Here is a 23,246-nt window from a genome sequence, read left to right as displayed (position 1 = left end):
CTGGGGAAGACGGCCGCCTTCGGGAGGCCCCAGAAAGCTGAGGGGTGGGGTGGGGGGCTGACAAATGAATCAAAGTAATGGCTAGGAAGAGGTTGAAAAGTAGCTATCACTTACCTTTTCCTACTTCTGCATGGAGGACTTTGACTTCCCTGTTAAGGATTTGAGCCTTTATTTGGAAAGCCACAAGAATCACCTGAGAATCCTTTGTTGCATTATCTTGAAGGAAGACAATTTCAGTCATGGTCACTCTGGAAAGAAATAGTAGCGCCTATTTGAGTTAACAATTAATTTTTTTTTAAATTCTCACCCAAGGGTATGCTTATTGGTGAGAGAGAGGGAGAGAAAGAGAAACATCAATTTGGGGGACAACATTGATTGGTTGCCTTCCCTATGTGCCCTGACTGGGATTGAACCCACAACCTAGGTATGTGCCCTAACCGGGAATCAAACCCACAACCCTTCGGCACACAGGACAACACCCCAACCCACTAAGCCACACCATCCAGGGCCAGGTAACAATTCTTTCCTGATATTTTAGAAGCAGCTTTTAGTGGTGGAGAGACCATGCTTAAGTCTATAATGTCCCTCAAATTATTTTTTGTGTCTGACTCTCAGTTTCTATGTTTGTAAAATGGAGTTTGTATCTATCTTGGAGGAACATGGGGACATTTAAATTAACCATCCCTGCCCCCAAACTCAGAGGCAAGGCACATCTTTATTTCTAGTCCCCTCACTGCTCCCCAGAATACTTTATATATTTCTCTCAGGAGATCTTTTGACTTTGTACCCCTCTAAGAGGTCTTCTGGATCTCACCCCTCCTGAAAGCCACAGTGGGTCTGTATCCATTGTATTCTAATTAATGTAATTTTAGCAAGTTCTGTATTCAGTGAATGCTAATTAATATGGTAGTAGAGAGTTAAGATGTCTACTAAACAAGTTTTGTACAGGAATGAGGAAAATTTATCCCATCCCTTGTCTTTCCAAGGGAAGCACACTTTTGTATTTACTTAAAATTTTTAAAAAAAATAATGTTTTTATTGATTTCAGAGAGAGGAAGGGAGAAGGAGAGGGAGATAGAAAGATCAGTGATGAGTCATTGATCAGCTGCCTCCTGCACACCCCCTACTGGGGCTCGAGCCCACAACCTGGGCATGTGCCCTGACGACTGGGAATCGAACCATGACCTCTGGGTTCATGGGTCCACGCTCAACCACTGAGCCACACAGGCTGGGTTAAATTTTTTTCTTAATTGGTAATTTATCTTCTGACCTTGAAAAGAGTCTGAAATCCTTGTCTGCTGTTGACCTGAGCTAATAAAGAAAGGTCCTAGAGAGGCTGCTTTCCTTCCATTGAACCTGGTGGGGGCAGAGCAGCCTGGGGATAAGACTTGAGCGGACTTGACCAAATGTGTGTGAAGTAAATATGGGCCCTGCAGGGGCTACAGAGAGTACACAGTGGGATAGCTCTTGCTGTGCAGTGTAAGTAAACGAAGCAAAGACAACTTGGACAACTAGTGCTTTGCCACAGGATTCAGTGTCAATTTCCTTTGCTTTTTGCTTTTGCTACCCCCCCAACCCTTGCCCCCCGAGCTTTTAGTTCACAGACTCAATTCCAAGCACACTCATTTTTCATATTTTTGTTATTTTTTTTAATTTTGTGATTTTCTATCATTATGGAAAGGATGATAGGCTAGGGTGAGAGGGAGTCAGATACTTCAAGTAGAACTAAAGATCTTAGTTCCCTCAAAAATGGGGTGAATTGGTTAATGTTAGAGATTAGATAAGCCTCCCTGGTAGAGTATGACTTGTTTATTAAGTCCTCCCACTCTGCAGCCAGACTGACTGTTAGAAAAGACAAGTTACCTAACTTCCCTCTGCCTCAGTTTCCTCATCTGTAAAGTGGAGGTAGTAATGGTTCCTACCCCCTGGGGTTACAATGGATACTGAATGTGAGGTGCTTTTGTGAAGCACATAGACCAGTGGCAGGCACGGAGTAAGCACTATACAAATGTTTGTTCAATAAATAAATATGCCTACTGAATTTCATCAGTTCTAATTCTAACTAATTTTCTGTGTCTCATTTCTTTCACTCAGCAGATATATTTTTCCAAGTGCTGAAATGCAAATATAAATATAAGATTTGATTTTCTAGAAAGTTCTTTACCTTATTTTTTCTAGCGTAGTTGCAGTGTTCAAGTTAATAGTCTTAAATCCATTGAGAATTGCAGGTAAAGTGTTTTCCTGGTTTCTCTTAAAAATATTGCTTCCAGGCATATTTCAGGACATGTTTTGATTGGTAACTGTATTTTTTGTAGATTACCCATTAATAAAATCTTGTCTTACCATTTATATTTAAGTTATCAGATTCCCTAAAATATTTTAGGATTTGCTTCAGATGTGAATTTAAAGACAGCCATATTCTGAGAATCCTATAGTCACAAACATTCTTTCTGTTACACTTGGAGCCTTTAGAGAGCTACAGGTAAAGTTTTATTTTTCAGATAAGGCTTTCTCACATCAAAGGAAGTTAAATATTGTGACTGACGCCCTATCCTCATGTAGCCTCAAGAATTACTCATGAATTTGTTTTTCTATAGAAAGATAACTTCTAGGTCCGTATGATCACTTTCAGGGTTAATGACTTCTGAGAAGTGTGCAGTGTGACTCATGCAGATGACTGCTGCTCCCTCTCTCCCCCAAAAAACCAGGAAATTAAATGAGATGATACGTGTAAAGTGCCACCCTAAAGTGCCACCTGGCTACATGGGTCCTCAGGAAATGGCAGCTGACCCGATTTTGGGAGAGGTCTCAGAATGGGTGTGGTTAAATGCCTCTCTTAATGTCCTTAACTCTGAGCCTGGCTGACTTTTACTGATTTCATAATTGTAAGGAAGTCCTTACTCAAAACATTTCTCTGGTGGCTGGGGTAGTGACAGGGGGAGGAGGATTGCTCTCCTGTGCTTGTTCTCTCTGCGGTCCCTGGCGCTGTGCTCGGGTGTGGGCTGGCTGCCACCCTCACGCAGCGCACGTAGCCCTGTCACTCAGCAGTCACCCTGCTGGCCGAGAGCCAGGCCGCCTGGGGAAGGGCTGCCTTCCCAAACCCAAGCAGCCTGTATTGATATGTGGATGTTCCTCGGCCTATTTACTGTGCTTAATTGCAGGGCTTTGGCTGAATCCCCTCCAAGAGGAGGAATTAACCACAATTCAGGGAGGAATGAGAATAGTCTCTTAAATTCCTGGCCTCAGAGCTTCAGTGACTTCTTGGGGAAGGGTGATTCACTTAAGTTCATGCACAAAGTGCAGGATCCGCAGGAATAGAATCTTGATCTAGAACAGCTAGACTTTGCAGGCTGTGAGTCCTCTGTGATCCTGTGTGTATGTGCGCACATTTCCAGGGGTGGGGTGGGGGTGGGGGCCCAGCTCTTTAATGTAAAAATCTCATGGCACTATTTTCACTGAGCTAGGAGAACTAAATAGAAGGTTCTGGAGTCTTGGCAATTGTTGATCGTTGCTCAGATGATCCTGAATCTAGGACTGAGTTCATAGGAGAGTCCAACAAGGGCACTGATGAGAAGGGCTACCTGGGGACAGGTTTCAAGTGAAGATAGTACATTCCCTGCTCAGGATGCTCTGGCCCGACCAGGAGGGGCTGGGAGACCCATCTCCCCAGAGCCACTGGAAGTTGGTTATAACGCCTCACTTTTCATTTTCAGAATTACTGAAGTTGCTGCATTACAATAAAATTCAGGTATGGGGTCATGATGATTATTGCTCTACATTGGAGGTGAGGTTATGTGTGTCAAGCAGTGTTCTGGGTGTGTAGGTTCAGAGGAGTTTTTAGGGTGGATGGTAAGGCAGGGGTAGTTCTCAGTGTCGAAACAAAACAGTAGAAAATATTTCAATGTGTCACTTAAGGTTTATTGAAAGGATTACAGTAAGTCCTTAATGTCTTCAATAGGTTCTGCGGCTTTAAACGAAACTATGTATAACGAAACCAATTTTACCATAGGCTCATTAATATAAACACGTTTTTACGTTCCTGCGGCATCTCATCAATGTTATCACAAAACGAGGTTAATCAGGCACCTGCTGTGCTTACCTGGCAGACACTGGACTGCTGTCTGAATCTCCGGAGCTGTCCGGCCAGATGCTGAAACGTTGGCAAGGGGAACGTGGGGACTGGGCGCAGCTCATGTTGTGCCCGTCGAGAGCATATTTCCCATTTCCTCCTCATTTTGTTACATTAATCTTTAACTGGAGGCGCTAGGAGGAAGGAAATAGCTAGGCCTCTCCTAACCAACAAGATAGCTGACAAACAAGATGCCGAGATAACTAATGACAGTTTGCAAAAAAGCGCCTACATTATGTACAGCTAATTTCTTTATGCCAATCTGGATGACGTTAGCATGAGTATAAAAGATCCTAATGCACTTTTTAAGCTGATGCGTTGTTTGTTACCCTCCTGAGAGATTACTTTTTTGTTCAGCTTCCTACAAAGGAGGGGACTGGCAGCGATGTGAACTGTTTAATGACATTTTCTTGAAACTCTTGGAGAAAGAGTTGTCATTATCTTGTGAAGATGCCTTGTGAATGTTGTACTGTAGTAATGTAATTTAAGTGACAGCGGTGGGTCCCATGAGGTGTCTTTGAACGAGGAGGACGGGAGAAGACTCGCAGTAACCCCAGTTTGCTTTCCGCGGCCCCTGGATTTAAGTTGCTTCCCCTTGCAGAGGAGTTTTGGGGTTCTCTTCTCTCACTCCTTGTCACAGCCAAATGGAGAAGAATGGAAAATGACATTTAGGCTTAGTTTATCTTTAGGTTGTTTTAGAGAGCAAAACTTGCCAAGATCATGCGTCTTCCAGTTTTTCTCTCACGCCAGCCTTTCTGTGGTGTGCCTGCATATAGCACTTTGAATACGTCAGGATTTTTTTATTTTTGGTTTTCTTTTAAAATAGGGAAATTTCAGTTTTAGAGCTGCTCCTAGCACATGCCATGCCTTTGTTTGAATTGTTAACAGCCCCCCCCCCTCCCCAGTGAATTAGCAATGGGGCCCCTTCAGGCGCCTTTCCTTTATGAATATAGGACATAAAGTGTACAACCACACGGCTGCCCTGCTCACTGTCCACATGAAATGTATGTGTTAAAATATGTGCTGAACACAAACCACCCAGAAAAATGACCCCAGGAGTATGACCTTTAGCACCTGCACCCGCAGCTGAGGAGAAACATTGGCAAGTTTGTCACCTAGGCTTTTGTCATCCAAATATAAATTAGATCCATTTCTGGCCAGAAAACTTCAGCTATTACGTGCTCCACCACGATGAGTTGCTTGGCTGGTTTTACAAGCTAAAGAAGGTGCATAGTTTTGTGTGTTTCTTCTCAACTCTTTCCACATGTAATTCTCCATGTAGTTAGTGCCTTTTGGTGGAGAAGGAAGGATCCTGGGTCCCCTTCACTTTGGACACCGGGAGGGACTTGAGGGGAGGGAGGTATGGAGGAGGCATGTGGAATGTGGATGGCACTGAAGGGTGAGGCTGTGCCTTTGAACAGCAAACCTCTGAATCAGGTGAAGAGAGAAGGGAAGGTGCCCACTTATAGCCCAGGAGCTAATGCAGGGTGGCTCGATTTCTTAGGAGATCTCAGACAGTGATCTCAAAATATAGGATGATATATATTTTTGTGGCCCTAATTTAAAAATTGGCATAAAAATATTCAGGAGCATTTATCCACAAATCCAGTTTGGTTGTCTGCTACTAGCCTAAAACCTGAGGATTTTGTAATACTGGGCCCTCATTGCAAATGAGGGGAAATTCCCTGGTGTAGGTAACACAGCATGCACCCCAGAGTTCTGGCACATACATATATACATGATTGGCTTCAATTATTTATGTTACTCACAAGCTCCAAAATCTATTTGAGTTTGCCAGCCCTGGATTTGAAGCTACGAAGCCCTTAAGTAGAATCAGATCCCTGATGGGGAAGACATGCTGAAACCCCAGTTGAGGGGAACAGAAACATGTATATTATCAGCTTGAAATATAGCTAACATTAAGTAGCATTAGGAGTATCTTCTTCAGTCCTCATAAACCCATTTTACAGATGAGAAAACAGATATAAAGAGGTTATATATAGGTTATTTTGTACTTAGGTTGCATTTTATTCAAAGTATGCTGTGTTCAAGACCATTCATAATTCAAAACAAATCCTTACAAAAATTGGCTGGTATTTCTGCATAGCAGTTAGATGGGTGTTAGCATTTGGCAGTGGACCAAAGCACCAGTTTAAAGGTCACTCAGCCAGCCAGCTTTGAAATTATGCTATGTTTTGACACATTTTAAAAAATGGATTCCCATTTATTACAAATTTTGCAAATAAAGTGAGATTGATTAATAATTTCAATTTGCTGATCTAAAATTTATGTAAAATGCCACTTTACTATAACTTTTTCAAGATCACATCATACTACTGAATCTGACTCCAATGTCATGAGTGATGTAAAATACATTTCTATAAAAATCTGTGTTGTTGATTGGTATTAGAGAAGTAGTGAGCCTAACTGGAGGCTGGGGTGGAGAAGATACACCCTCTTGCTACTCGGGGGTCTAAAATGATCATCAGTGCTGAATGGACAGTGGAGGTCACCGATGCCAATTTTTTGAAATGGTTTTTTCGTGCAATCAAGCTGTAGTTGGTTTCAATCAAGAACACTCTAGGCATTGGAATGGAAATCCTGGACTTGCATTTTTCAACTTTACCTTTGGGATTGATGAGATCTATTTTTTTATGAAGCCAGCTTACCGATAACCCTAATAGAACAACTGTTTTCTTTTCCGTTTGTAGCATTTGGGGAGCACATTTTGTTACTTGTATTTGGCTGTTCAAGTTTATATATATGTGTACATCTTCAAAGAATACATACACATTTCCTGCCTGAACGTGGCCGCCTCAGTGTCTAGAGTACATTTCTTTGGTCTGGAGCCAGCCTGGGAGCCAGGGAGGGATTCATCCCTCGGCTCATTTTCCTTTGGCTACAGAGCTGTGGAGAGGCCTCCGAGGATGGTGGGAGGGGGTCCACACTGGGGTCAGAGGAAGGAATGGTGAATGCATAAGGGGACATGTGGATTTATGCGCACATCCAACAATAGAACTGTAAGACTATGTTGTATATGCTTTTGTAGATTACACTGACGTTTCAAATATTAATCCAGTCAGGAAGTTTTGGCAAATACAAAGTCTTTAATAAATGAGACATCTTCCTGATCTGTGTCAGTGTCATTGCTTGGCCTATTTGTCACATTATAATTAAAGTGTTTTGGCCCTGTTGTTCTGAAGTACTCTCCCCCTTTATACAACCTAAATCCCTTTCAGGGCTTGATGAGGTTTAGATAGCAACTCAATTGACCCAATCAGTTTCCAGGGTTTGTTCCTTGCCTCGTGCACAAATTGGCACAGAAATGAGTGACTCGTTAATGTCGTGATCCTTGCTTCTGAGCACGTGCTAAGCCTCCTTGTTTTATAATGTGCCAAAGACCAGCAAATAGCTGGGAATGTGCCCAAGCCAAGACCCATGTCCTATGGCTGTTGTCCAGAAAACACTGATAAAATTGACGGTATGGAGTTTCAACAGGCCCACTGAGGCCCACAGTGATTTCCTTGCATTGTTTCTAACTTGATGCAGTGGCTTCAGGAACCAGGAGAAAGGGTGAAGATTCACTCTGGCCAGAGAAATCCTCTCTGTTCCTCTCCTTTGAGCAATCAGATACTTTGCTGACACTTAGAGGTTTTGTCCAACTGGTAAGTCCCCTGGAATGTGCTAGCTCTTTCTCTGTGTGTGTTTTACAGGTGCAGAAATTTGTAAAGGATGTACTTCTGTGAGTTAATATTTATTTTTTCAATATTTGAATCTAAGCTGAGCCCTGTGCAGATGTGCACTTCATAATGCTCCGAAGGACTCCCTCTTGCTTTTTGGGGTGTTGATGCTTAGATCGAGTCTTAGATCTTGGACTGTCAGAGGCCATGTAACCCAAGCTCTTCTTTATAGAAAAGAAACCAAGCCTGGGATCACATGATTAGTTGCATCCAGTGTGAATTAGATGGCGGGCATCCAGACCACTGACCTCTTCCCTAGAGTTGAGCTGTTCGAGAATCTAAGTTGATGTAGTATTGATGGCGTGCTTTTTCTTTTCAGGGCTTCACAGCGGGGAGAGGCTGAGGTGGTAGGGAATCCAGCCTATAATTATTTGTGGTTTAAATGACTTTCCTTATTGGCTCAGGGGTGTCCCTTATAATCCTAATAGCTGCTTCCAGGGATGGGTAATTCCCTAGTCAGTATGGGTGACTTCATTTATCTTTTCTTCCCTTGCTAGGCCCATTGTTTCTGTTTGCTACCGGTCACCTTTCCCCAAGCCATTCTTTGCTTGGTGGTACCATCATTTGTTAAATCTTGATTGCAGTAGCCTCAAAATTCCACCTTCCATTCTGAACACCTTTCCATTCTGAAAGATGTTCAAGCTAACAGCCTAACTTTACCCCTAAGGTGACATTGCATTGACATTTTAGATGTTCAAAGGGCAGGGTATGGGGATTGCTAGCTGCATAGGGATATAAAGTTTGATAGATATAGTGATTTAAGCTTTAAGATCACTGTAAAGCCAGGTTACCATTCAGCCTTGTTATTGTTCTAGAGGTATGGTTTTTTATGAAGTCAGTATGCAATGTGCGTGAAGCCTTTGAAGCTACCTGCCCAGTTCATGTCTTTATGTTACCACCGGGAGTGACTTGACACCCATAGCATTGAATTTGATTCATTGCGCTACACTAGTGCATTAGTTTGGGCCTCTACCCAACCGATTATTTTACTAACAGAACAATCCTGCCATTTAGAAGAGAACGTAGGAACTGGATTGCTACGTGCGTGTTGGAAGATAGGTTTTTAAAATGACAGAAGTCTATAATGATCTAGGTAGAATGCAAACATACTCTTTAGAGGAAAGGGTCATTTACTAATTCATTCATTTATTTATATCAGATTTTAAACAGACACCTTTTATGTGTCAGGCAGTGTTCTAGGTACTAAGAATGCATCAGTGACCAAAACAGGAAAAATATCCCTTCCCTCATCTTATGTTGCCAGTTCCAGGATCTTCTCTGCATATATCTCAACTCTATAAAAGTGTCTTAGAAATATGGCAGTGTCCATGAAAAGAACTAGCTTTTTGCACTTTGCCTATGCTTTTCTGTTCCTTGCTATAATTTCTCCATGGGACAATTAGAGGTTTGTTAGCCTCTTAATATAAATTCTCAGTAGAATGTCTAGTAACTTACTAGTAACTGTCAGTAGAATTTTTGTGTGGCTGTTGGCATTGTTCCCATGCTTGGTTGCTATGGGGAGCACCTGGCAAAAAGAAAAGAACTTCAGGCTATCATCTGATTTGATCACTTTCAGTAGGAAGAAGACAATTGAGAAACATAAGATGTGTCCGTGGCTTTTCCTATGGACCAGGCCTGACTGGTTCTCTGCTGACAAGTGAGGACACTGGCTCCCCATGGACCTGCCCTCTTCCCGCTTTCCTAAGCATTTTATTGAGTCAGCCTGACCTTTGCCTTCTTGGAGATTGGGTTCTGCCTCTTTGTAGGTGCAAATATGTTGCTCGCTAGTTCTAAGACAGCGGGTAATTCTGTGATTCAGGGGCACTTGTGAAACAGGAATTCCGTACCTCGTGATTCTGATTTTGTGGGTCTAGGGTGGGAACCCAGAACCTGCTATTTTAAAAAGGATTGAAGAAAAGCGGGCACCCTAATGAGATGAATATGGGTTACTGTCTAAAATGTTCTACAACCATGGGAATATTGTTCAAACACTTTCTACTGGGCAGAGCGGTAGGTATGACTTGGCCGTTAAATCTTGGATGTTGAAGAGTCCAAATCTGTGTACTGTACATGCAATTGAGAAGCCAGCAGCTGCCTGTAAATGTTACGTAGCACCCAAAGAGACTATACTGCTCAGCTGTTCACGAGTGGGAGAAGATTGTCTCAGCTTTGTTAACCGTCTTTCTCGGGATTTCTTTGTAGGCAATGGTGGCTTGCTACCCGGGAAATGGAACAGGTTATGTTCGACATGTAGACAACCCCAACGGTGACGGCCGCTGCATCACCTGCATCTACTATCTGAACAAGAATTGGGATTCCAAGGTACTTTGGAATGATGGGAGTTGAGTGTGGGGTTAGAAACTAAAGGAAGAGAAGCCAGGTGACTTAAAGGAGAGTCTGGAGTTCGTAATTCCCACTGATGAATCTTTTCTATTTCATATATCTCCCCCCCCCGCCATGGTATTAGTGCTAAAGTTGATGAGATGAAAATAATGGATATGAAGTTAATTTGATGGGGGTAGGTGGGGTCATTATTAGGATATGGCAGGAGCGGTTGATGAAGAGAAGGTGATTTGTTATTTTAGGGGTTGACTTTTTTAGTGTGATCCAGAGCTGCTATGACTCTCAGTGCAGAATAAGATATAAGATATACACCTTTCCCTTCCAGCATAACATGGAGAGAATTCCACAAAAATAGAACCATAGGATATAAAACCATCCCTGAGTGAGGTTTCCCACACAGCCCTCTCTCTCGGGGTGATATATCTCATTGGTGGCTGCCTGCCATGGCTTACTATGGTTTCTGAATGCCAAAGGCTTTATGGTTTATTTTTATATTTCTGAACATATAGATAGATAGAGATATGAAGTCTGGTACCACACTTACAAACATTTGTCTGGAATCTGTATGCTTTCTGAAAGTTAAGGATGATTTAGGAGTCTGAGAAGTCAGAACTTTGCAAGCTTATTTGGCTTTTGAACCTTCTGCATCTCCATTTCCTGTTCATTAGGGCAGATGCTGGCTGCCATCGGGCTGGGGTGCTTTATCTGGGGTCAGGGAAACTAAACCTGGGAAACCAGTGTGTCAGTGGCTAGGCTCGTGTCTTCTCCCTATTTGGTAACATGACTAGAATTTATCCCTTAGTTGTTCTTTAGAAACTTGAAAGGTGGTGTTATAGGCAAGCGAGTAAAGTTGTCAGGTCAGTGATAATACATTGCAAAATGTGAAATCATTCAACAAATAGTTGAGTGCCTGCTAGTGCAGGCATTGTGCTGTGGGGAAACACTGATGTGTGAGGCCTGAATTCTATCCTGCTGTGGTTATGCTAGTAGGACAGATTGGGCGTACACGTAAAATGAAAAAGAAGTTCAATGAAAAGAGAGGTACGTGTAATAAAAGGTACAGAGAAGGCTGTCTGAGAGTTCAGAAAAAAGAGCATCTCACTTCCAACTCACAAGGTCACACAGGAGTTAGTGGGGTTCAGAGGAAAGCTGTAAATTCTAACTGAAGGGGAATAATCATCATATGGGATGATTAGCCTAAGAAACTGTTAGTATTAGATTGAATCATGAAATTGCTGGGGGTTTTTGTAGGTCAAAATCTGTCGAATATTGGTGATTCTGTGTGATTGGATCTGATAAAGCTCCATTTCGTGTCCATGGGCTTCATGGTCGTGGGGGTGGGGAGGCTTCCTTTGGCATGAGGTGAATTAGGAAATAGCTCTAGCCAAGTTTGAAATAGAATTTAATACAAAGTATGAAGCTGAAGTAAAAATTTGGGAGTAATATGTGCTTGGAGCGGAGGTTGGAGGATGGCTTTGTTTTTAGACAAGTCTTGAATATCATTGCTGATTAACTGTGTGAGGCCATTAACCAACCTGCCTTCTCTGTGGCCCTCAGCTGCACGGCGGGGTGCTGCGGATATTTCCAGAAGGGAAATCGTTTGTGGCGGATGTGGAGCCCATTTTTGACAGACTCTTGTTCTTCTGGTCGGACCGCAGGAACCCGCATGAGGTGCAGCCTTCCTATGCAACCAGGTACCAGCCAGGGCCGCGACTCCTCAGAGAATTCCCTAAGCTTGTGTCCTGTGCCTCGGAGGGAGTAACCACACTCGAGCTGATAGCAAACCTGTTTGGAGTCCATTTTCATTTTTCTTAGAGAAGTTTTGGCTTCTTTAGCATACGAACCCTAACATCAGTTTGAACTATTTGCAGATTGTTTCGCATTAGGTGAGCCTATTGGATTCTGCATTTCCCAGAGTTTCCCGCTTCCCTCCCTCCTTCCTCCCCCTCCTTTCACACACCTAATGTTGAGGGACCCCCCAAGAAGGTTGGCTGTTACACACCAGGAGCTCTGGCTGGTCAGCTCCGGGGGAGCTTATGGTCGCCAGTTGAAAGCAGAGAAAGAATCTTGAGAAAAAGAAGAGGAATTGTTTAGGCTTTTATTGTTCTTTCCCTTTCCTTAGCATAAAATTGGTTTGGGCTCACTCTACTGACCATATCCCAGCAATTGGATTTAAAAGAATCCTGTCCTTTGATCATCCATGGGAAGATTTCCAGAGTAACTGAACAACTTAGTGTTGTTTAGTATTAATCTAGAAATGCTTGATGATAATCTTAATTTTGGGTTCTGCCTTTTATTTGCCGTTGTTTTATGGCCAAAGTTGGAAACCAGGTAGTACTGGAGTGCTGTGGGGTGCAGCCTGAATTGGGAGTAGCAACTGGGGGCAAGGGGTGAGAACACGGGTAGAAGGATATTGACTAACCCTTAACAAGCCTAATTAAATTAAATTCATTGAATTAAATTCACACGTGTAAAGTTCTTAAGATTTATGTGTCCCCCTCCAGAAATCACAGATCTGAGCCCCACACAGAGCCACATATTAAATGTCAAATTGGAATGTGCCCCAGGTGAGCAGGTAACTAATTCTACCACCAAAGCCTGCTCGTGGCTTGTTTAATGGGGTACAATAATTGGACCCTGTCGTTTGTGCCAGAATTCCTTCGTTATTCCACAGTTCCTTGATGGCTGGAGTCACAGGAAACATTAGTGAATGTTGATGGGATGCCCTGGAAAAAAATCAAGTGCTATAGAAATTTGAGTAGCTAATAATAGTTATAAAATGAAACTTCGAAAACTCATGCATGAAATGATTCCTATTCCAGTCTAGCCCATAGATGGGATAAAGCTGATTAATGAGAGCACAGTAGAAAGCTTGAGGGCATCATTATTCCGTTGCATCTTTGCCTCGGTGTCCAAAACTAAAGAAAGCAAGCCAAGAGTTTCAGGTGTCCTGTCATTTAAATAAGCTATTCTTCAAAGCATCACCTCCCCTTCTCTGTGCTCTCCCCACCAAGTTGGGTCTCCCAGTCTTTAGCAGAATGATTCCCTTCTAGTCCTTTCCGTGTAGATCGTTACACAGCCGTTACATTATTTGTTAAATTGCCTGTCTCCCCCGCTAGAGGCTGAGCCCCTTGAGGAAAAGGCAGATATTCACATGATTATCTGAACTGCCATTGCCCACATTAATGCCTGGTACATACTTGGAATTCCATACATGTTTTATTACATTTAAATAGAATTGAAACCAGAGAAGTTTATTTTAAATTAAAATTGGTATGGACTTCTAATAATAGGGAAAACTTTAAATGCTGGCTTTACAAATGACTCTGAAGGGAGATTTGTAGTATGAATTTTTTATTTTTTGGTAGTATTTTTAAACCTCTTTTCTTATATTGCTTATCTTTCACAGATACGCCATGACTGTTTGGTACTTTGATGCTGATGAAAGAGCAGAAGCCAAAAAGAAGTTCAGAAACTTAACTAGTATGTGTTTGATAATTTTCTGTGACTTTTGATCAAGTCAATCCCTGACTTTTATTCAATATTTTTAAAATTATTCTCATCTACTCTATTCATTCTCAGCTATGGCTTAGCTTCATATATAATGACATCTTGATGGGCTTAATCCTGAAACCTTAGCCTTAGCTCTGCTGGGAAAATCAGAAAAATGCAAAGGACATCCTTTGTGAATGCCCACTGATTGCATGAGAGTTTATAATGGATAGAAATTGTTAAGTTTTTATTATTAATATTCACCCATCCAACATAACATTAAATGTTGCCCATGATTTTGGTTTGTAAAGGAAACACAATGGAACCCAGCTAGGACAGTTAATTTATTATATTGGTGTGAGACTGTCACTCCCAACATAAAAACTGGGCTCATATAATATAAACTGAATATGACTTAATAACACCCCTGTCCCCTCCAGCTAGTATTGTAAAGCAGCATTTTCCAAAACATGTTGCCAGTGTGGTTTAAGAGAAGGTAAATTCCTGTCCCTCAAAATATGGGAAACATTACATACTGTATCCCTTTCTTGAAGAATCACAATGCTCGTTGGCATATTAACCAAGAAAAATTAATCTTAAGAAATCCTGCAGTTTTCTTACATATGTAACATTGCCTAACTCGTGACCCATTTGGATTATAGGCCTATCAAACACCTAAGAAAAAAACATTTTGCTAAGTCCTATCAGGAGGCACTCTGTTCAGTTTTGTTCCATAAAATGGGAAGTATTTACTAGAGGCTTTTTGGATGACATTTGTGATATTAAACTCATCAGATCTGGCTCCTTACCCTCTTCATTTTCTTTTCTGTCCCCAATCCAGGGAAAACAGAGCCTGCCCTCACTGAAGACTGACGGTGCTCCAAAATCCGCTGGCCTCATTCATTTTCGCAACAGTCCCTGCATTCTCTTTAAGAGTCGCAACCCAGAGAAGGCCACTTCGGTGAATTGGTGACGCGCCACCCCCCTGCTGCTTGCATCGTTCACATCCCTGTCTTGCGAATGGTACTTTGTGTTTTCTTGCCAAGACTGCATCCACCTTCAGACACTTTTCTTTGCCAGATGAACTCATTATCTAACTCCGAAAATCCCTGCAGACCACCCCTCCGGCCAGCGGTTTAACTGCTAGATTTGTTAATACTGTTTATCAAAATGAGAGCCCAGAAGCGTGGGCGAGGTAGTAAATCTTATTTGCACTTTATGTACACTTCCTGATTTGAAAGGAGGCGGCTTACAAAGAAGAAACAGTGGTGACAGGTGCCACAGAGAGGCGTCACTGAAACCTTGACAGCAAGAAACAGGAATCTGTGTCATCTGAACAATTTCCAGATGTTTTTAATCCAGGGCTGTTGGAGTTTCTGGAGAATTATCACAACCCAGTGACATTCTTACCTCTAGAAAGGGCTGCTGTCACAGTCATCCATTTATAAGTGTCCTGTGGGTAGACACTCCTTTTTCCTGGTCCTTTAACCTGGACTTTTGGCCTCTGCCCCATTTTACTGAGCATATGACTTTCTGATCAAAAATAACAACACCATTTATTTTCTGTTTTCATTTCTTACTTGGGGAACCTAGTTCCTCAGAGGCAAAAACTAGACATTAACTGTTTGGTTGCTTTGTTTTAATGGAATTTGAATTTAAAGCAAAGGGAAAAAAGTTTACCTGTTAGTTTAGAGTTGGCAACCTCGGATACTGGTGTGGAAAGACCTGAGTGTTCCCATATACAACAAACGTGTGCGTCCTGAACATTTTGAGAGAGAAATGGAGTTGGAAATGTGGACATTCTCATTTTTCTGTTTTCCTTCTTTAACAAAATAAGAAAATAATTTTAAAAAATAGGGTGCTGTATTTAAAAAAGGAAATGAAAATAAAGCAAAAAATCCTGAGAAGCTGTTTGAGTTCTTTCATGTTTTCTGTCCTGAGTTGCCTTTTTGAACAGAATTGACTCTCCGGATCCACAGTAGTTGGCAGTGGGGCCAGAATCATGGAATTTGCTAGAACTGTGAAGGCCTCTACTGCTACAGTAAGCACAGATTCCTCACAAACTCTGTATGAGTGCCTGCTTTATGAAAGTTACTCTTCCTACTTTCCAATTCCATTTTCATATTTTTTAAATCCCTTGATTACTTCTTTGAAAATCCCATGAACTTTAAAGAGCCAGGAATATTTTCTTTGGTCATTTATAGACTTTGCAAGAAAGAAGCTTATTTTTTCCTTTTCCGGTTTTAGGAAATTTCTAGCAAAGATACGTCTTCTTTCTCATAACTGCTCTTTTTTTTTTTTTTAAATAGTACTTATCACCTTCTAACTTATTGTTTAATTTTCTTATTTATGTGTTTATTATCTTGTATCTTCTAGAGTGTAAACACAAAAAAGACAGGAATTTTTGTATGTTTTTAATCAATGGGATGTATTCCCAGCACCTAAAATAGTGCCTGACACACAGTAAGGGCTCAGTGAATACTTTTGAATAAACTCGCTCTCCTACCATGGCATGTGTCAATGGTTTGATTAATTTCCTTCATCTTTGGCAGGAAGGACTGGCTAGAATTTTTGTACACACGTCTCTCATTGTGGGCTTATAAATTTAGGCTAAGAGTTTTAGAAAGCTTTGGTCATCGTGTCATTTCATATTTGCTTACCAGTTTGAACAGGTCATTGACCACTATGAACCTGAAAGTTGAACAGAGAATTCTGCCCTTTGGTATCCTGGGACTGCAGGAGTAACTTACATGAATAGATTCAGACAGGGCAAAGCACATTCCTCCTTCGGAACAATTTTGAAAAACGTCATTAAGAGAGAGAAAAAGAAGGCTGTTTCTTAGGAATTTATATTCTATAAAATTGTAACTAAGATTTTTTCCCATGATTACTAATGTCATGAGAATGACAGTGAGAATATTCTGAAGGAATATCATGTTCTAGTATATGTCTTGTATCTTTCATTTTGGTCAATATTTTGACTTGCGAAAATATCGGACCTCTTAGGCCTTGCTTACTCCTTCCAAACAAAGGTCTGATAAACTAATAAACTATATATCAAATCAACTTTTAATGCACTGATTTTTTTCATGGCTGAATTTGAGTTCTGGAAGATTAACCTGGAAAATACAACTATAATAGTGTCTGCTATTTAGCTTCCCTCTTTGACAGCCCACTTAGGAGAGGACTTAGCCTTGTTAAAGCTATATTATTTGGCAAATAATCTAATCAATTTCCTTTATATTCCTGGCAATGAAATATTAAGAGCCTACCTCAGTGTTACATCACCTATATAGTGCAGAGTCCTTGGCAGGAGATTAAATTTTGAACCAAAGATCCAATTTCGTGGAAATAAGAGGTCTTACCTAAGTGCATTAAATAGATCCTCAGTAGAGTAGTTAATACCAATTAAATGCTAGGCTGTCTGAATCACGAATTATCCATTCAGACATGATTTTGTTTTTTACTTCTTTGACTCAGGTTTTTTAGAGACTGGGTCATCCTAATTTATTTTGGCCATTCAGTCTTCAAATTTCCTGTGTTTCAGAAAGCAATGAAGAGAAATGCCATGCTGGGTCAGCAGTTTGTGTAAAATAGGATTCTGGACATGTCAGGTACTTTTATATTTGATAACTATGAGGACAAGCACAAGGGATGTTCTTGGTAAAGTTATTTCAAATGAAAAGAGTACAAAATTGACTTCGCTTCAGTCTTGAATCTTTTGAATGGCATGACAAGAATACTGATTAGCTAGGTGGTTAGAGACAGTTGTCAAAACAGTGGAAATAAATAGTTCTTTTCAAAATGAAGCTGGCTAGAGTTGAAGTCTGTTGGATAATATACGCTGCCTTATATTAAAGACCCAATCTACTGTCCAAATGTGATTTTTTAAAATATGCTGCTGTTGCACCACGTTGATAGGTTAGGCCCTTTGAGAGGCTGAATTTACCATGGCCTATCTCCTTTACATTTGCAAGGTCAAGTTCAGCAGCTAAGGAGTCATGATGTAAAACAATTGGTAAGATGACGTTTAAGTACTCAGAGAATACCTCTATGCCATGCGTGCTCTCACATTTATTCTTTGCAGCCTCTGAGACAGCTCGTCCACTTTACAGATAAGGAACTGTACTCTGAGTGGTTAGGTGGCTTGTCAGAGGTTACACGGGGATGAGGTAACACACCAGGATTTGACTTAAGACTTCCAACTCCTCCTTATTGTCTTTGGCGTCTCTTACCCGCACAGGAGATGCCAAACAAAAGAATAGGAATGAGTGGAATTGGGGGAGAGGGAGCATTAAATAAATGCTTGCTAGTTGATATTTTTATATAATGTTTTCATTATCAACAAGGGTCTCATGCCCAACATCCTAAAGGAATGTCAGTTTTTCAACATAAACCATATGAGCAGAAAACACCAAGTTCACCTGTGAATTCTCTCTTGACTTTGCAATGGGATCTTTCCTGCCTGCAGAACAGGACTGTGGAGGAACTTTGGGTATATGTCCCACATTGGCCTCTTGGGCTAATGCTGGGCATGAGCTGTATGGGGTGTGCTGTCACCAATTTGACAGAGTTAAGCAGTGTGGGCCACCTGGAAGTGAAAACAGATTTGGATTTCCTGGGTGCAGTTCGGAGACCTGCCAGCAGGCCACAGTGCATTAGGACAGTTAGACAGTGCATAGCCTGTTGTTGTATCATTGGTGGAAGTGGGGTCTTCCTTTCCTCACTGAGTACTGGGGGTGGGGTCCTTACAATATCTCGAGAAAAAGAATTTTCTGAGACTCGCACAGGAGGATGAGCGATTTTTATTTGTGTGGACTTACATCCCTGGGTTTCCAAAATCCCATTTGTTTTAATCCAGTCCTGGAAAAAGTGCAGCCGGGGATTCAGTAGAGCTAGAAGCAAAGCCAGTGTCCAGAGTTTCCGTTCCATGTTGGAATTGGGTCCGGTTTAGCATTAGGCTAGTTGCAACCCATTAGTCCATTGTGTGTGGGATCCACGTGGCTGTGAGCCGTGCGGGCGAATGCACGCGAGCGAGCTCCTTTGTTTAGAAGCTTAAGTATCTCAAATCTTCCTGAGCTTGCAGTGGCCACGTCTACTCTGGCCAATGCCCAGTGCCCAGGTGTGACTGATAAGTATCTTCTCTATTTCATCCAGGCTTTACTGGGCATGTGTCTCTTCTCCCCTTGTCTAGCCCTTTCCCCCAGTGATCGTGGCCAATAGACCTGTGGCCCCCTGGGGAGTGTTAAACAAAGCTGCCCAAAGGACAGGCCTACAATATTTGGCCTTCCCTTTGTTCCTTTCCTGTTATTAATAACTAGGTTAATTACAATGGTATCAGATGCAGTCCGAGGAGAGGAAAGGAAACATTTCTTGATACACCTAACATTCCAGTTTGGGCTTGAGGTAGAGCTGAGATGTCAGTGGAGCTCTGTTACTGACAAATGAAAATACCTGATAAATGGAAACTAAGGGAAGAGACCGAGGAAGGTCCGGTCATCTCAGGGAATACTTTCATCACCTCTGAGTGATGTTTAGTGGAGATTTACAAACATTTTTAATTCTCAAAAGCACTTGGGTGATCTCTACCTAATCTTTTTAAGGTGGTGTGTAGAAGGATGTCACTTTAATTTCTTTAAAAAAAGCAGTGTTTTTGCTTAAATACTATGAAAGACTGAGAGTTGAAAAAGCACCAGATTTCTTTCTTGAATCCTGTTTGTTTGACCTTTGATAAACTTAGCACTTAGAAAAGTCAGCTTTTAGTTTTCTGCTCATGCTCCTGAGTGCTGAGGTTTTTCAGAAAATTTATAAAGACCATTTTGTGATTCATTTTTTAAAGTTAGAGACACATCTCAGAACTGTTGTGTTTTATTGTCACAATTATGCATATGAATTTAAGGAGCAGTTGTGGAGAGAAATCCATTATTTTAGGAGCAGATAAACACTGGGTCATTAAAAATTAATTTAACAAATAGTCTTTGTTTTGTGCCTACTTAGGGGAAATGGCATATCCCTTCCCTTATGGTGGATGCCCGGCAGATGTAGATGTAAAAGGTGACTTGGGACTGAGGAATGGAAGGAGCATTTCATTTATCATTCCTGAGCTTCCAGGGAAACGAGTTAAAACAGGGTCTGGGTGTGGTGGGCCTGTTTTGAAGAGAGCTTTGGGAGCAGCCCAAACTCAGGTCAGATCTCAGAAAAGCTGTTGGGGGTGGCGGGGGCCGGGGGGGGGGTGTTGGGGGTGGGTAGCTGTCCGTGAGGATGAGGGGAACAGTAGCGGGCAGCAGCGAAGTAGCTGCCCACTATCTGCATTTTGAAGAATTCACTGGGGACCAGCTTACCTGCCATAAAAATGCTGGGAAGTAGGAATTCCCAAGAATCTTTTCCAAAGACCCTTATTTTTCTCAAAACGGTAATACATGCACATGGAAAACCAAAAGCAAACAGTTTGAAAAATGTATAGAGGGGAAAAATGTCTCTTTCTACCAAAAACAGCCCTTTGGTTATGAGCCTAATCCTGGAAAGTTAGCACCTTGAGAAAGGCCCCGCCCTGCCCGTTGCACGTTCGCTTGGTCATTTCCTCCTATTTTTATGCTGGTTCGTCCTGTGGCCTGCCTTCTCCGTGACATGCCTGTTTTTTTTCCACCCTCCTGTGGGGAGAGATAACATTCTCAGGACTTAATTCTCATCTGATACATTTTATTTTTAACCAGCCCCCGCATCCTTTCCTCTCTGCTTCTTATTTTCGTGAGCCTTTTCTGCCTTTTTTCTCTGCCTTTCCTGGCTTCCCTCAGAAGGTGTGAGCAGAACATCCGGCTACAGTATATTGAGCCAGGGTTTTCTGTCCGGAGCAGCTGCTCAGGGTGCTGGGAACCTGCCCGGGCTTCTGAGGTCAGGGAAACTTTCTCCCCTGCCCATGTTCCTTCCTGTTTTAAATTGGGCAATTCACTCTTATCTTCTCCTTCCCCTCTGGGCTATCTGTTAATTTCCTTTTGTCTGTAAATTTATCTTATCTTGATGAAGGAAACATGCTTTAAAAAAAACAAGACAGCTGTGGCTTGCAGTGATTAGAAGGGACTGAGTCTCCCACCAGCAGTGGCTTTGCAGCCTCTTAGGGCTCCCACAGTGTGACTGAGCCATGACTTGACACGATGATTCTTGGATTGAGATGAATGAAAGCAGCCAGCGTTCACCCAAGTGAAGGGAAAGGGTTTTGTTTTGTTTTGTTTGTCATGTGACCTCTGACTGAGGCTTTCCCAGACAAGTATGTTAGGAGTAAGTTGATCCCAGCTACAGTTAAGTACATATACATTTTTTTCTTTCTTTTTTGCCTTTGCCCTGACACGCCCCCTCCCCAAATATGACTAAATATGGTTATGGCTGAAAGTTTTCCAACTAACACTAGGGTGAAGAGAAAGTTTTTAACCTGAGAGGAGAATGGAGTTTGCAGTGACTGGCTGCATTCCCCAGAGAGAGTTGTGCATGGGAACGTGCTCGAGACTTGAACTTCATGGCCTCCAACTGCATGTGGTTCTCAGTGGAGCAGTCGTCTCTCAAGTATCACTTAGCTCTGTCACGCATCCTGTGTATAGTTGCTATGAATTTCCTATAATACTGGAATAGGCACTTGGAAACAAAAGCTAAAAAGCAAAAAAGAGGGCTATGATGTCGCTTCACAGGCAGACTAATATCGAAGGATCTAAGAGCATTACCACTAAGATGTAAGCACTTTATCATGTACCAGCCAGGATCCCTGGATGAAACAGATGATACATACAAATTAAGGTAATTGGAGGACAGTTAAATAAAGGGGCTTTTTACCAAGGTTGGGAGAGTATAGGGAAACCACAAGAGGTAGTGCAGTAACACCCCAGGCATGAAGGGGAGCAGGAAAGGAGGGCAAAGAAGCTTAACCGGGAACTGAGGCTGGGTCTAGGGGCTCCCTGACAGGAGCTGGGGCCTTTGCACTGAACCTATGGGACCCTGCAAGAAGGGAGCCAGGGGAAAAACCCCCCACCCTCCTGATTTTCCCTCTTCAGACCAGCTGGAGTGTACCCTTGGCTAAGTACATCTAGAAATCGCCAGTCAACTGAGCCCCTTGACAGAGACAAAGGTCAGGCTCCCATGGCTTAGTGCGGGGGGCATAGAGCTGGAAAGTGGAGGGTCATAAAGAAGGCAGTCAACACAAATGACCTGCCCAGTTCTACATGACCCAGCCCCTCCTACCCCTCACAGCTTATCTTTTACTGCTCTCCCTTGTTTGCTACATTTCCACTAATCTCGCATTTTTCTGTTTTTCCTGCCTCAAGGCCTTTACACTTGTTCCCTGGGCCTAAAGTGTTTTTCTCTTACTGCTTTGCAAGGATGATTATGGCTCGCTTAGATCTCAGCTCCTCAAAGATTTCCCCTCTCTTATCCTCCAGTCATATTCTATCTCACTCTCCAGTTTTACTTTTATATTGAAGAGAGTAATGGAAGTTTAATTTTAAAATGTTGATATTTAACTGGAAGTTGTATTCTTTGCAAATGTTTAAGCTTACGATGAAATATTTAGATATCAGCTTAAAAATTTACAAGGGGTACTTGTTTCTATGAATTTTATTTGGGGTGTGCAAAAATGTTTGGACATTTTTGAATGTCCAAACAGGAGCTGGGGCCTTTGCACTGAACCTGTGGGACCCTGATGAAACCTAAGAGCTCAACAGGGGTTGCCTGAGGGAATGAGTGATCCTCCTGCTCTAGTGGGGTGTGGCGGCCTGTGTTGCTTACAATGGTCACAAGCACTGCATTTCTTCATCTACAGGGACCTACAAAATCTCCCCCAAGAACTTCAGAGAGATTTTCTCACTGCTTTAATGAGCACACCCTGACTCATTCTAACTTATGTGGATGCAGAGCAACCAAAATTTGAAATGACTGCTTTAGTTCCACCCAAGGATTTGGTGTGTGTGCCAGACCAGGGCGATTTCCCTGGTCTTTCAGAAGAGCCCCACTCCACTCCTGACAGGCACCACTGACCAGGGAGGGAGGCTTGAGGAGCCAAGTCTCAGTCAGAGCAATTTAAAGACTGGATCACACTTGGTCATTTACAGTGAGCTTTTGTGGCCTAGTCTTATTTAGGGAAGGACGTGAAACCTTTCTCTTTTTTTGTTAACCCTCATCTGAGGATATTTTTTCCATTGCTTTTCAGAGAGAGTGGAAGGGAGGGAGGGAGGGCAGAGAGAGCGCGCCAGAAACATCGATGTGAGAGAGACATATTGACTGATTGACTGGTTGCCTCCCCACACACCCCGAACAGGGGCGGAGAGTGAACCTGCAACCCAGGTACATGCCCTTGACTGGGAATAGGACCCCTGACCCTTTAGTGCATGGTCCGATGCTCTAACCACTGACCCACAGCTGCCAGGGCAGTGAAGCCATTCTTGATGGCCTTCCTGCAACTGCCATGAATTCCTTAAGCTGCCAGCCACCTGCCAGCCTCTGACAGGACAGACCTCCATTGTGACGAGTAGGCCCTCTGCCACACAACTGTTAAGGATTTT

At 42.3% G+C, this 23,246-nt stretch overlaps 1 protein-coding gene across 1 annotated transcript in view; it reads left to right on the top strand.

Moving 5' to 3' along the window:
- Positions 1-16,214, top strand: part of EGLN3 (egl-9 family hypoxia inducible factor 3) — a 29,091-nt gene extending 12,877 nt beyond the window's left edge. Inside the window, exons 2-5 of the mRNA XM_016209489.2 lie at positions 10,072-10,191; positions 11,770-11,906; positions 13,622-13,695; positions 14,546-16,214. Coding sequence (XP_016064975.1) covers positions 10,072-10,191; positions 11,770-11,906; positions 13,622-13,695; positions 14,546-14,577 — 363 coding nt within the window. The 3' untranslated portion in view covers positions 14,578-16,214. The remainder of the gene's footprint in view (positions 1-10,071; positions 10,192-11,769; positions 11,907-13,621; positions 13,696-14,545) is intronic.
- The last annotated feature ends 7,032 nt before the right edge of the window (positions 16,215-23,246 follow it).

This window comes from Miniopterus natalensis, chromosome 1 (genome assembly GCF_054644295.1).
Source record: "Miniopterus natalensis isolate mMinNat1 chromosome 1, mMinNat1.hap1, whole genome shotgun sequence".
NCBI classification, from domain to species: Eukaryota; Metazoa; Chordata; class Mammalia; order Chiroptera; family Miniopteridae; genus Miniopterus; species Miniopterus natalensis.
This window is presented reverse-complemented; position numbering and strand designations above follow the sequence as displayed.